A 15503-nucleotide genomic window follows, 5' to 3' on the forward strand; every position below is an offset into this window, starting at 1 on the left:
GAAGAAACCAATCGTAACAGAGTTTTGCCTGGGTCATAACAGACATTCGAGGAACCTCAATACACTTTACAGAGAGGAGCTCCTGAGAGCCTTGTAGATTTGCAGCTACAGAGGAAGTGAACCGATTCTGGGTGAAAATTAAGCTGTACTAACTAAGATATACCTGTACAGGAGCCAGAAGGCTGAGGCCATTTTCCTGCCCCTTTCTGACCTTTTCTGCTGTCAAACACAAGTGAGGAAGCTGAGGTAGTTTATATACCTTTTTTTTTTAGTAGGCTCCACATCCAGTGCACAGCCCATTGCAGGGCTTGAACTCACGACCCTGAGATCAAGAGTCGGACACTCAACCAACTGAGCTATCCAGGCACCCTAGAAGCTGAGGTAGTTTCAAAAGCAATGCTCCAGCGTCCATTTTCCAGCTTCCTGTGTATAAAAAGCAGTGGCAATCAAAGCTTCTGGATTCTGACTTCTTGATCCCTGAATGACAGCTACTTCAAAGTGCCATGAACATTTAGCTCTAGAATCGTCAGCCAAGGAGTATGAGCACCTCCCCTAGTGAGTCAGCTCTGGATGGGACTGAAGGTCATTCCTGGAGGCTCAGCCTAGAGCTGCTCCTTCAGTCCCTCTGCGCAGTTTATAAACACAAACTTCCCTTCTTAAACTCATGTTACTTAAATGACCCACAGCAGTTTCTGCTTCCGGTGCTGAAACCTGATGGAGACAGATGACACAGAAGAAAATAAACAAGATAATACAGACTGTGATCATATCAAATAGGAAATACTCAGGATGCGTAACAGAGAAAGAGAAAGTCTGCTTTGAAGACAGAACCACAGGAAAGCCGCACTTGGAACGTGATCTTTAAAGTGAGGATGGAAAGTAAGAAGGAGCCGGTCATGTGAAGGGCTGGTTGAAGCCTGCCAGGCTGGAGAAACATGCAAGAGCACCATGGTGGGAAAGAACGGGGCATGTTCAGGAGATCTACTGGAAACTAGAGTGGGTAGAACAGCAGGTGAGCCAGAGGAAGGCAGAAGCCTGACCACACAGACCACAGGAAGGAGCATGCACTGTATTCTAAACATTCTAGAAAGTCACGGAAGTTTTAAGCAGGTTGGTAACACGTATTAATGTTTGTGAATGAGTATGAGGGCTGCAGAGTGGAGTGGGCTGCCGAAGGCAGAGGGAGCAGGCAGACCAGTTAGGATGCTGTCCAAGAAGGGAGGGCATGAGAGGACGGTGGTGTGGATGGAGAGAAGGAGCCAGCCTACAGTAAGGAGCCATGTTCTGGAGCTAGATTTGACAGGACTAACTGATGACAGAAATGTGGAAGTAAAAGAAGGGGAAAGTGAGGGGAACAGAGACGGGGAATCGTGGATGAGGCAGAGGGAGGGCTGGTTTGGTTGGACAATGCCGTTTTAAATTGTTCCCCCAAAGCCTTGTGTTTGCTCTTGAAATAATTACAGAAAGGACAACTGTCTCCACATTGCCACAATTGAAATGGAATGCTTTGTGGTCTTTAATAAAGGGACAGGAGTTCATTTAAGCATGTCACATGTCCCTGAGGGGAGCCTAATCGCCTGTCCCGTGAAAACTGCTTCCCCAGGCATGCAGACCCCAAGTGGGACTGGTCTTGTGTATATCTAAAGGGGGGACCCTTACTTAAATTCAAATGTAACCTCCTCCTCTGCAAACTACAAAGGGAGGTAAAAAACAGGTAAGCCTTTAGAAGAAGAAAATGATTTTTTCTAAGATAGTAGCTTTACTTTTTTAAATGCCAAATATAATTAGATACATTTTGATTTATGGAGCCTCATGTCTTAGTAAAGTCATCTCAACTATTTATGAAATTAGAGTAGATGTGCTTTAAGTTTGATGAAAAAGAATTCCATGGATCTCAATGTTTTCCATTTGGAAAAGCTGGAAGGAATACCACACACACACACACACACACACACACACATACATGCTATTATTACTAAATTAGCAAACTGTTAGAAATGTGAACAGCTCAAGCTTCTAAGAGCATTAAGTGTATGAATAAATTGTAGTCATCCTCATTTTGTGAACATTCCCTATCTACCCCAACCAGACAGCATGTGTTATTTCGCTCAGCCCCACTGTGGGAGCAGGAAACTATGGCTCCAAGTGCCTTGCCCTTGGTTACCCGGCTTGAGCCACTTCTCCAAGGCCCCACCCAGCACCTCTGTGAGGTGGGCATTAGAATCCCCATTTGCTGATGAGAAACTGAAGCTCACAGAGAATCAGATTAAGTAACTTGCCCAAGGTCACACTGCCAGCCACTGGCAGAACCCTCTCGGGTGATGTCTGCTAACCTGCAAGCGCACCTGTATTCTTTCCCCTCTCTCTCACATGCATTCCTTTTTTTTTTTTTAAGATTTTATTTATTTATTTTTGAGAGAGAGAGAGGGCCCGAGCCGGCGGGGGGGGTGGGTAACAGAGGGAGAAGCAGACTCCCAACTGAGCAGGGAGCCCGATGCGGGACTCTATCCAGGACCCTGGGATCATGACCTGAGCCAAAGGCAGACACTTAACCGACTGAGCCACCCAGGCACCCTCTCACATGCCTTCCTAAGAAGAGACACACAAATCTGAAATTCAGGGACACCTAAAAAGAGGCTGATTTCATTTGACTCTTTGTCCCACTTGAGACTTCAGCTATGGGGACAGTCCCTTTTATTCAACTGCTTAATGGCTTAGAAATGCAATTGCTTGTTTATTCCTCTAGCAGGAGTTAAACGTATTGCATAAATAGCATCTGCCTTGGGGAATGAACTAGAAAATAAGGAAAAAACTTTATCCATGTACACTACACATCTGCTTTCCTGCAAACAGCACACATTCTTCATTTGGACAGGGGTAATTCATGCAGCCCTCGAACCTCTCTTCTGATGATGTCACAGTGTAAGAGCCACGTCAAGTGCTGACCAAAATGTGCCCTGTTAGGGGCACCTGGGTGGCTCAGTTGATTAAGCATCTGCCTTTGGCCCAGGTCATGATCCCAGAACCCTGGGATGGAGCCCTGAGCCCCATGTTGGGCTCCCTGCTCAGCGGGGAGTCTGCTTCTCCCTCTGCTTCTGCCCCTCTCCCCAGCTTGTTCTCTCTCCCTAAAATAAATAAATAAAATCTTTAAAAAAAAAATGCATCCTGTTCTCCAGTCCTGTCTTTTGATGCCTAACACTTTTGCATTATCCTTATCCTACATACTGGCATCTCATTTTTATTTCTGCCTGAGAAATTTTATCTACTTCTGGTGATTTTAAATTGTTCAATTATTTTAAATGTTAAAAGTGTATTGAGATAAGAGCAAATGGGTACGAGGAATCTTTATGGGGTGATAGAAATGTTCTTAAATTGGATTGGGGGGCAAAATGGATGAAGGGGGTCAAAAGGTACAAACTTCCAGTTAAAAAATAAGTAAGTCCTGGGGATGTGAGGTACACCATGGTGACTATGGCTAATAATAATATATTGCATATTTGAAAGTTGCTAAGAGAGTAGATCTTAAAGGTTCTCAACGCAAGGAAAAAAATGTCACTAATGTATGGTGACAGATGTTAACTAGGCGCATTGTGGCAATCATTCTACAATACGTACAAATTATCAAATCATTATGTTGTATACCTAAAATGAATATAAAGGTTTATGTTAATTATACCTCAATTTCAAAAAAACTCGATTGTGATGATTTGTGCATAATTCTATAAATCTAGTAACAATCACTGAATTGTACACTTAAAAGGAGTCAATTTTATGGTATGTATTTACACCTCAATGAAGCTGTTTTGTTTTTCAAGTGTACTGAAATCAGGCCAATAGACTGTGGAGGCAAATTCTCCTTCCTGGTTAAGATAAAAATACCACTTTGTTAGAAACCCCTGAAGGGAGTTCCTTTTCTGTTCTCCGCTGGAAAGAAGAACCACTCTTTCCCTTAGGAACAAGGCGACGGTTCTGTCCCATCCCTGGCAGCCAAGAATGCTACACAGTTATTGAACACCTGGAGGGGAGGGAAGGAGGGAATATCTAGAAAGGCTGGAGGAGGAGAAGTGCCCACAGGTCTTAACCAGTGAAGAGGAACTGGCCAGGTGAGGGGCAGCATTTTAAAAGCGGGGACTGACCTTTTGGGAGCTGGGGAGTACACGGGATGCTTCAAGCACTTCAGCACTGTCAGTCCCGTTAGGAATGCAAGCTTCTGGGAGTCACCCCAGGCCTACTGAATAGGACGGGTTCGGGGGCCTGGGGGGGGCCTCGGAATGTTCATCTTAACAAGTCACTCGCTCCCTTAACCTGGGGACCTATGCACACTAAAGTGTGAGAACTGTGAGCTAGGTCCTAGGGAAGGTCTTATATTACCATGCTAAGGTGTCTGCATAATACCTCAAAGGCAATGAGAAGCTGTGAACAGATTTTAAACAGGACTTGAACTTTAGGAAGAGCAGTCTGGCATGGCACATTGCCGTGGGGTTGAGCAAGAACCCTAGAACCCCCTCCAGGGCCAAGAGTGCTCGCACACACACTGTCACCTCCTTTACCTTTTAACTTCTTACACTAAGTAACCGAACACAAGTCAGTCTCCTGTTAACATCGAGGTGCTACATGAGAAGGCTGCAAAGACTGGTACAACATTCTCCAATGTTAAAGGGGGGACCATCCTGCACAGCAAAATGTTTGGAAAAACCAAAGGTTATGTAACATTTATGTGTTGATGGGGAAATGCCATTTTCAAAATATAACTGATACTGCCAAATGCCTCCCTGACAAATATTAACACTGTTCTGCACCGAGCCCCTGTTGACCACTCTCCTTTGTGGTAAGTGGTTTCTGATCCCTCCTCAGGAGAGTGTGAAGACTACAAACTCACAGAATTGACCCGGCTGGAGTCTTGGGATTGACCTGAGAGCTAACTGCTTCTATCCTAAAGGGATCCACCTGCTGGATGGGAGTTGCGCTGGAGCCTGGAGGGGCCGACCTTCACACAGCCGGTTCCTTACCGTGCTGGGAAAACAATGTCAAGCATCTGCATGCGAGGTCTCCACCACAACAGAGCTAAGAGCCAACCTTTGCACCCCATAAGCTAAGCACTTTATAGGGCTTTAACCCCCACAATAACCCACTGAAGTAGGTTATATTCTCTTCATTTTACAGATGAAACTGAAGCTTAATTTATCCAAGGCTGTACATGGAGGAGCAGGGGTTCAAACCCATGTCCGTCTAACTCCAGGACTTGTACCATACCATCTCATGGGATGTGTCAAACAGATTTATATTTTTTCCTAGTTTTTGATGCCTATATGAGTACTAAGGAAATAAGCAAATTTAATTCATAAGGCTTACAACACATTATAAACTTACACATAGCCCCTGAAATCACCTAGTACAAGGGTCAGCAAACGTTTTTCATAAAGAACTGATAATTATATTTAGGCCATCTGGGCCATATAGTCCGTGTCCCAACTATTCAACTCTGTGATTATAGTGTGAAAGCAGTCACAGGCAACACCTAAACAATCAGGCATGGCTGTGTCCCAATAAAACTTTATTTGTGGGGCACCTGGGTGGCTTAGTCGGTTAAGTGTCCGACTCTTGATTTTGGCTCAGGTCATGATCTCAGGGATGTGGGATCGAGCCTTGAGTCAGGCTCTGTGCTCGGTGGGGAGTCTGCTTGAGGATTCTCTCTCCCTCGTCCTCTGCCCCTCCACGTTCTCTCTCTCTCTCTCTTAAACTCTCTCCCTCTAAAAAAAAAAAAAAAACAAAACAAAACAAAAAAAACTTTATTTACAAAAACAGGCAAGAAGGGGGCAGAGTGCATTTGTCCTTCTGACAAAGTCTGCCACTCTCTGACCTAGTGGGAAGGGTACTGAATGTAGAGTTAGAGCACTTGGCTTCTAATGCCAATTCTGTGCCTGAGTGAGTTGAGTGACCCTGGGCCAGTCACTTCCTGTTTCTCGGACGTGGGCTTACACAGAATTTCCTTCTCAGTTGGCTGCAAAAATAAGGTAAAACTATATGTGAACACACATTTGGGTAGATTCTTCATTAAACCCATAAATAATGAACAGTGGCAGCAAGGTCTTAAGGTAAAAGCATATGGAAAAAGAGAACTACCATTTTTGGAGTAATTCTATACGCCAAGTGCTTTGTCAAGTAGACTCTTATTTCAACCTCATCGGCAACCTTATAGGGTAGGTATCATTATCTCCATTTTATAAACGAAGAGCATCAGAGAGGTTAAACAGCATGCCCAGTCACACAGCAAATGGGAAGCTGGCCCTCTTCAGAAGCTCAATACTACTCTGCAGAGGGAGTAGCTGCTCTTGGGCAATGAGCACCCCATCAATGATTCCGCACAGATGATGACACATGAGTGCTTCTGGGAGAGGTTTTGGAGTCAGGCCCCACTCCCCTCTCTTCAGGAATCTTCCACTCGGTCATCTGTCTTGCCCACCTCCTTTCGAAAAGATCACACCCCATTTGGCCTGAAAAATGATGTGAGAATCTGAGGTTTGTTTCCTTTAGTTCTGAATGGAAGGAACTGTGGCTCATGAGTTGAAAACAGACCAGGACCCCCAGAACTCTGGAACAGAGCAGTCTAAGGAAGCAGAGAGGGAGAAAAGGACTAAGGGGACTCCCCGAGAAACCTGGACTGGTCCTGCTGAGTGCACCAGAGTGGTGGGTCATGTGGTTCTGCATCTCAGAACTTCGTAAGAATCTATGTGACGAAACATAAGCCTATGGAATTACTTAGGCACGTCTGACTTGTCTGCCTCTTTAACCACTGCACTGCAGTTGACAGTCATTAGTTTAAAATTTCAAGAATGAGTTGGGAAAGGAGAAAGGGAAACCAAGATAGAACTGCAGAATCATCATTGCTTCCTTTACCGGAAGGCGGAGAGAGAGAGAAAGAAGGAAGGGAGGGGGGAGGAAGGGAGGGAAGAAAAAAAGAGAAGGAAAGACCTTCCCCAAATATGGAAGGATACATGTGTCTCCCCACTGTCAAAAATGAGAAAAAAACCAAACCCAAGCTCCTTAGCTGAGCACTGAAGGTCTATCAGAACCTGCCACAACACACAGTACGGCTCCCCTGCCTCAGCCCGCAGTTCTCACTCACCCTCTGCTTAGCACCTCTGTCACGCTTCATCCATGCCCGAGCATGTTTCCTCTGCTGCTCCCTCTGCTTGAAGGAATGAAGGTGTGATCCGTTCCACTGCTGCCTACTGAAATCCACCCCTCACCATCCAGAGCAACAGCCACTGTCTAGATCACAGATGTCAAAGTTCAAAAGAACTTCAGAAAAAGATGGTCAATGTCAACTCTTTCCCATTACCTATGAGGAAACTGAAGCCCAAAAGGCCTAAGGGACTTGCTCTAAGTCACCCAGCTGGGTAGCTCCAAGTCACACAAAGATTTGGTCAGGTGCCCTCTTTAATACCCATCACCAGGCCAACTCAGGCCAACTCAGCTGACTTGCGGGTAGGGGCATACCATCCCCATGATGTCCTGATGACTGCCCTGTGCAAAGTCCTCACCTCTTCCTAGGAGTGCCAGGGTGCTTACGCTCTGTCTAGCCTCTCCCCCATTTCAGGTCAGAGTTGTGTGCGTGTGTCTGTATTCCCAGGTATCTGCTCTGTATCTTACCCATCGTGTTATCCCACTGCTTAGTTACCCTGGCATACAGTCGGCCTTCAGTGGGCTCTAACAGGCACTGGACAAACAAAACAAAACACCAGAAAACTACCTGCCTCCCCACCTCAGGTCCCATCTCCCTCTCACCAGCCTTCATGCACTGCCAGAGAGAGCCCCCCCAACCACCTGCTGATCTCTCCATACCGCTCCTCGATTAAACCCTTAAGTGCACACAATGGGATCCACAATTTGGCATGGAAGACTCAGACGGCCCTTCCTACCCTTCCAGACTCGTTCCCTGCCACCCAGAACACCACCAACTCTCCCTCACCTCTCTATATTATGCCTGCCATTGCTTCTCCCTGGGACACACTTCAAGAGTTCCCCTGGTTCCCAACTCTCTCCTATGCAGCCGACCCCTATTCATCCTGTACGATCCAGATTTTCTAAGAAGTGGCCTCCTCCAGGAAACCATCCCTGACGCCCAATGCCCTCCTTCGGATGAGGTGCCCTCCTCTGTGTTCCCAAAGCACCCTGGTATCCCTCCTTTATGGTTCTCAGCCCAGAGTATTATGTCTATTTGTCTACACCTGCTCCCGTTCCCCACTAGGGCATAACTTAGAGCTGGAGCTGTGTTTGCCCCTACGCACCTAATGCAATAATATCCAACACATTAGACTGAATAATTCTTATTTACTAGCTGCAATCAGACCCAACAAATACATATATGTGGTATTATTTCATTAAAATATTTAAAAATATGTAGGCCCTATATACATGTCAGCATAATATCAGCAGTACTAAGGGGACATGTCCTCAGATCTCGGCAAAGAAGAACTTACTACATACCCAAAGTCTTTAAATAAAGAGTGTAAGTTGCATAATGGCATTATGAACTGCCAGGCATTCCACACTTGAGGAGTCCCTTTAGAGAGGTGTGATGACCCAAACAATACAGCCAACCGGCGAGGGTGTATGACCAATACCCACTAAGCATGTGAGTGGAAGAAGAGAGTTCTGACACAGGCGGGGACCAGCAGCAAGCTCTGCCCAGGAAGCCTCACAAGCACCCGGGCAGTCCATGTATACATCTTCTGGAAAGTGAGCACATAGTGACTTCAGGAGACCCACCTGAGAAGGCCACTGGGGCCCCCAAAACTTGGGGCTAGGGAGATGTCAACAGATGGTTAGGTGGAAACCATGAGCCTCACAGAATTCACAGTATCAGATTCGCACTGTGGATAATCAGTAACAGGACCCTTGGGCACAGAACCAAGGTAAGAAGGCAAACAGCTAATGCCAGGAAGATCTGAGACCTGCCTCGAGAGAGAGCATACCTCTGCTACTGGACTTGAAAGGAAGGAAGGGGGTATCTAAGTACGAAGGGAAGGGGAAGAGAAAATGAAGGCAAGTTTTCCTGAGAAGGTGGCATTCCAAGTATAGATGGCATCTCAGGAGACTCAAGAATGAACATTTCAGGAAAACTGCCTGTTGGTTAACCTGAGCAGGAATGAGAGGCTGAGGGTATAAACTGATGCTATTTTTTCCTCCCACTAACCGGCAGAACCAATTTACAAACACGCTTTCTTAACCTGGCCCAAACTCATGCCCTTACAAAGGGTTCATGCTCCCCTTGGTAAGGAAAGTCACAGCGAGCCACAAAGGTGAGCATGTTCTATGTGAGGTCCTCCCCCACCCTCTACACCCACTCCTCCTGCGTTAACAGCGCCACCGCCCAGCCACACAAGGAACCCAGGATTATCATTGAGCAGCTCCCCACCTCTCCCCATCCACTGACCCTCAAACTGGGGAAAAGGTCGCCAAGCCCGTTCCTCCTCCATGTTCTCCCTGACATCTGGCCCCTTCTCTGGAAGCCTGTGGTCTCTGCTCCACTTCAGTTCTCACCTCCTCCCACATTAACTGTTGCAAGAGCCACTCGCCCTTCCAGCTGCCACCTCCACAATCTGGCTGCATCAACTTCACCACATTTATTTTCCTAAAATAAATAACCTTACCCCACTTGCCTAGCTAAAAAACCTCCCAGACTCCCATTTTTTAGGAGATTTAACTCCTAAAAACTCCTTAGCATGATGTTCCAGATGCTGCACCACATGATCCAAGCTGGACTTTGCAGTCTCAGCCCTCACCAGCTCTCCCTCCCACGTGCTGAGTGTGTGCCCTCCTGAACCCAGGTGTGCTCTCATCCGCACCCATCTCAACTTCCACCAAGCCTGCGCCTTATCCCACTTGCTCTGCCCAGCACAAGCTTGCTCACCATTCAAGACCCAGTTCAAATATCATCTCCTCCTTAAAGGCCCTGCCAGCCCCTAAACTAGGGTGGCATCCCTGTGTTGCACCTGTTGTCCTAGGGTAATTACGGAAAGCATCCATTTACTCTCATACTGCCGTGCTATGGATGATAAATCACATGGCTTTCTACCTTGACCCAAAGATAGAACTAGTTACTTGTGTAACTGTGTCTTTTGCTAGAGTGTATGTTCCTCAAGGGCAGTAATGCGGTCTTATCTTAGTGTGCACTTAGTGTGTACTTCCAGCATCTATGGACTGGTAGCACCTCTCAGGTGCTCAATGAACACTGGTGCAATGAAAGAACAAATCTAATTCTTAAAAAAACTGTAGCAAGCAGGGCACCTGAGTTGCTCAGTCGGTTAAGTGTCTGCCTTCGACCCAGCTCATGATCCCAGGGTCCTGGGATTGAGCCCCGCATCGGGCTCCCTGCTCCGCGGGAAGCCTGCTTCTCCCTCTCCCTCTGCTGCTCCCCCTCCTTGTGCTTGCTTGTTCTTGCTCTCTCTCTCACTCTCTCTCTCTGTCAAATAAATAAATAAAATCTTCTAAAAAAAATTTTAAAAATTACAGCAATCAATCTTATCTAAACTTCATCTAAAATTCCAATGGATAAATTTTCTAAATTAGAATTAGATCTGGGGCTCCTGGATGGCTCAGTCGGTTAAAGGCCTGACTCTTGATTTCAGCTCAGGTCATGATCTCAGGGTCCTGGGACTGAGCCCAAGTCAGGCTCCACGCTCAGCAGGGCATCTGCTTGTCCCTTTTCGTCTCCCTCTGCCCCCCGCCCACCACCCCATCCCTGCTTGTGTGTGCTCGCTCGCACACGCTTGCACTCTCTCTCTCTCTCTAATAAATAAAATCTTTAAAAAAAATTAGATCTAAAAAGAATCCTGAGCCAAAAAAAAAAATAAAAGTTTAAATTAAAAAATTTTAAAAATCCTGGGCCAAAAAGGCAGACCATGAAAGCATCTGCCAAATGAGCTATTTCTTTCTCCAACTCAGTGTTTCTCAACTTTTCTCATTATTGCCCTCCTAAGGAGCCCTATTAGACATTTTTTCCTAACCACAGCCACCATGAAATTTTAAAAGCACTGAGAGATATATATATGTGTGCTTTATACATTAAAAGAACTAGTATAAAGTTTATTCTTTTTATTCAATAATGAATTTGGAATAACTGAATAAATATTTTAAGTCAAATTAAAAATTTTAAAGCTGGGCGCCTGGGTGGCTCAGTCGTTAAGTGTCTGCCTTCGGCTCAGGTCATGATCCCAGGGTCCTGGGATGGAGCCCTACATCGGGCTCCCTGCTCAGCGGGGAGCCTGCTTCTCCCTCTGCCTCTCTCTCTCTGTCTCTTATGAATAAATAAGTAAAATCTTAAAAAAATAAAATAAATAAAATCTTTTTAAAAAATAAATAATAAAAATTTTAAAGCTATTAATATTTAACTTTATAACTATTTGCTGAGTAGCTTTTAATGTAATATATCATATTACACATGCAAATTTCCAATTTCTACATAATAATAGCAATGTAACCAAATTTTTAAAAGACATTCAACACTGCAATTTCTCCAGCAAAAGTAAAACAATTGAAAAATTATCTTCTTAAAAATTATTTTTTGGGCGCCTGGGTGGCTCAGTTGGTTGAGCGACTGCCTTCGGCTCAGGTCATGATCCTGGAGTCCCGGGATCGAGTCCCACATCGGGCTCCCTGCTCAGCATGGAGCCTGCTTCTCCCTCTGACCCTCCCCCCTCTCATGTGCTCTCTCTCTCTCTCGCTCTCATTCTCTCTCTCAAATAAATAAATAAAATCTTTAAAAAAAAATTATTTTTTAGGGGTGCCTGGGTGGCTCAGTCGTTAAGTGTCTGCCTTCGACTCAGGTCATGATCCCAGGGTCCTGGGATCGAGCCCCGAGTCGGGCTGCCTGCTCCGCGGGAAGCCTGCTTCTCCCTCTCCCTCTCCCCCTGCTTGTGTTCCCTCTCTCGCTGTGTCTCTCTCTGTCAAATAAATAAAATCTTTAAAAAAAAAAAAGTTATTTTTTAGGGATGCCTAGGCGGCTCATTCAGTTAAGTGTCCAACTCTTGATCTCAGCTCCCCACGTCAGGCTCCACGCCGGGCATGGAGCCTACTTTAAAAATTTTTTTCTTTTTTTTAAGATTTTTTTTATTTATTTATTTGACAGAGAGAGAGGTCAAATGGCCCCAAAGACTATCAAATGTATATTAAGTGTTTAAAAAGTTCCCCAGCTGAAATAAGCCATTTTAGCCTCACACACCCAGTAAAACTGACAAACAGGGTCTTGTTCACTCATGGTATAGCACTTCAGCCCACTGCAGGATTAGGGACTTTCTACAAGTAAGTCAAGTGTACCCAGTCCACAATGCAGTACTTCCTACTTGCTTACCCTGCCTTGAGCTCTCTTCCAGAGTTCTTTTTTTTTTTTTTTAAGATTTTATTTATTTGACAGAGACAGAGATAGCGAGAGCAGGAACACAAGCAGGGGGAGGAGAGGGAGAAGCAGGTTCCCCACCGAGCAGGGAGCCCGATGTGGGGCTTGATCCCAGGACCCTGGGATCATGACCTGAGCTGAAGGCAGACGCTTAACGACTGAGCCACCCAGGCACCCCTATTCCAGAGTTCTTATACACATGTCCTATCTCCCTACCTAGCCAGAGAATCCTAGAGAGCTAAAACTGTGTCTTCTCCTTCTAAGGCACCTACCAAGTTTGAGCACAGAGCAAATGTTCAATAAATGTTTGCAAAATTTCTACCAATAGGAATAGTGTACCATGGAGGGACAAAAGGGAATTTGGCATGAGCAAAAAATTCTGTTTGTATTTTGCTCATCTCCTAGGACCAATGTAGTACCTTACATGCAACAGGAACCTAGCAGTTATTGAATTTAATAAATGAAAGATATAGCAAACACTGAGAAGTCATTAAGTGACATCATTTATGCTTTTATTCATTCATTCAACAAATGTGTATTTACCAAGAATCTGTGTGCCAAGCTCTCTGCTGTTCAAAACCTAACTTCCTCCACAGACCTAGAGTCCTCCTCCCTAGCTAATGCATCTCAACACTTCAGTTCACCTTGTAGACAGTGGGTATGGCTACGGTGGCTATAGGTCTCAGTATGCTCAGGACAGTCCCAGTTTACACCTTTTGTCCAAGTGTTAATTATTAATAGCATCCCGTTTCTCTCTCAACAATGCCCTGACATGACAATAATATAGCCCTAAGAGTACCAAATCTTTTTAGACAAGCAGACTAGGGATTCAAAAATTTCAATCCACACTTACTAGGTACTGCCAGTCTTGTTTCCTCATTTATAATACCAGTATAACATGGATTAAACTAACTGATTATACATAGGGAAGCAGTTGGGGATGGGCTGGAACATCATATTTAGATCATACCGTAGAGGGCCTTGCATGTCAGACATATGAATACTTAACTTAATATACAACAGACAGCCATAAAAACTTTTGAGGAAGGGAATGTATGTATAGTCAAAGCACGATGAAAGGTTTACTACCTCGATTACAGAAAAGAACTAAGACAGGTGGAAAGAAAAACACAGAAGCCTCCAGGTCATACCAAAAGACAATCTAGGGGCGCCTGGGTGGCTCAGTTGGTTAAGCGACTGCCTTCGGCTCAGGTCATGATCCTGGAGTCCCGGGATCGAGTCCCGCATCGGGCTCCCTGCTCGGCGGGGAACCTGCTTCTCCCTCTGACCCTCCCCCATCTCGTGCTCTCTCTCTGTCTCATTCTCTCTCTCAAATAAATAAATAAAATCTTAAAAAAAAAAAAAAAGACAATCTAAAGCTATAAATAAAGAAAGGTTGTCATGGATGAAAATCGCAACAAATACGCTATTTCATCATCTGCCTTTACGTGTAGTGTAAAAGTTTCAACAATAAAAAGATGCAACTTAGCAAGCTCTAGTTCATTGCATTGTGGTCTTGGGGGTCCTCACTGCAAGGGACTGGCTGTAAGGAAGGTTTTAAACAACCTGGCTTGCCCTCTTGCCTGTCAATCGTGTAAAGGAGCTGTAGTTTGGTTTTTGTTTCGCTTTTATTTTAAGGGCTACACTGAAAACACAGTATTCGTTGTCAGGAGTTTCCCAACATTAAAGAGATGGACAGGAATCTTAACCCGCCTCCTCCAGATCTTCCACTATTGCATCATTTGAAACTAAACCTCCTCCGGCAGCGACTTGTAAAATTCAAGTCAGGTAAAATGGCAGCAGCAGCAACTGTGGGTGCTGCGGTGGCTGCTCCTGCCGCCGGCCGCTCCTGCCGCCGGCCTCAACTTCCAGCGCAAGAGGGAGCGTCTCTCCCGGGCTCCCAAATGCTGGAAGCAACAGACAATAAATCAACAGGTACAGCGCGCGCGCCCTAGGGTGCTCAGACCCCCGCGCGCCGGGCCGCAGGAAGAAGTGACTAATTACTTAAATACAGTCGAGAAGTCGGGAAGCCGGAGTCGGTTCTCGAAGCGCCTTCCCCCCGCCCCCCCCAAGTCCACCACCGACACTGCGGACCTGCACGGGAAAGGCCTGTGCCCTATGGACGGAGGAGAAAGCACCAATTCCTGGGCTGCTGCTCTCCTAGCCCTAGCCTAGCCCTCCAGGCCCCTCGGCAGCCCCTACCCTGCCCACTCGTGCAGACACGCCTCGGGCTCCTTCTCCCCCACCCACACCCCGGCTAGCCCCCCCCTGTCACCAACTGTAAGCCTGTCGGTTCTGCCACTTGGAAACTTCCATAGAAATGATATTCCACAAACCCCAGAGGGCCAGTGTCGGGACTTCAGGGTCGGACCTCAAAAAGCCCAAGCGCTCCTGAAGAAACTCAGAGTCCCGCGCTCCCGCACGCTGGCACCCATCCACCCGCAGACCCGACGTGGTGTCCTCTATCACCACGACCCCACGGTGCCGGCGCCCAGAACCTCCACAGCGCCTCGGCTCCGAGCGCCCTTCACGCTCGCGTCCGGACAGACTTCCCAGGCCGGGTGCCCCCACCCGCAGCCCCTGCCCCTTCCTCCGGACGGGAGGTTGCCTAGTCCCGGACTGGGGACCAGGGGGCGGGACCTTGGCCGTCCCTGCCGGGCTCGCTCATCCCTCCGGGACTCCAGGGGCAATGCCCGCACCCCCACGAGCCAGTACCTCGTCCGCCTCCAGCTCTGCTCCGTTGCCTACGAGCGCCATGTTCCTCCTCAGGCTGCCGCCACCCAAAAACCAAACTGGGAGCTCAGGGCCGACTCCGTTTCTCGGCTCGGGGCTCAGCCCAGCGCCAGCGAAGGAGGAAGGGGGCGGCCCCGCGCTCGGGCCGGGTCCCGGGCGGGGCCAGCGCGCAGCCGAGCGAGTGCTTTCCCCGCCCCCGGCGCCCGCGGACCTGCAGAGTATCCATTTCCCCAGCGGGCGCCAAGCGGCCCGGAGGACCGCAAGCCCCGCCCCCTCAGGCCTCGCCCCGCCCTCCCACGCGGCCCAAACTGAAGAGCCAACCAGGTTCCCTCAACGCGTCTCCGCCCCGAGCCGGCATCGGCCTCGGACT

General features: G+C 47.0%; 1 protein-coding gene across 1 annotated transcript in view; it reads right to left on the reverse strand.

The window, feature by feature from the left end:
• TTC39B (tetratricopeptide repeat domain 39B) overlaps nucleotides 1-15182 on the reverse strand; it is a 120573-nt gene extending 105391 nt beyond the window's left edge. Inside the window, exon 1 of the mRNA XM_044920305.1 lies at nucleotides 15116-15182. Within this exon, the coding sequence (XP_044776240.1) occupies nucleotides 15116-15157 (42 nt within the window). The 5' untranslated portion in view covers nucleotides 15158-15182. The remainder of the gene's footprint in view (nucleotides 1-15115) is intronic.
• Between the last annotated feature and the right edge of the window lie 321 nt (nucleotides 15183-15503).

The sequence above is a fragment of the Neomonachus schauinslandi genome, chromosome 13 (assembly GCF_002201575.2).
Source record: "Neomonachus schauinslandi chromosome 13, ASM220157v2, whole genome shotgun sequence".
Classification (NCBI taxonomy): Eukaryota; Metazoa; Chordata; class Mammalia; order Carnivora; family Phocidae; genus Neomonachus; species Neomonachus schauinslandi.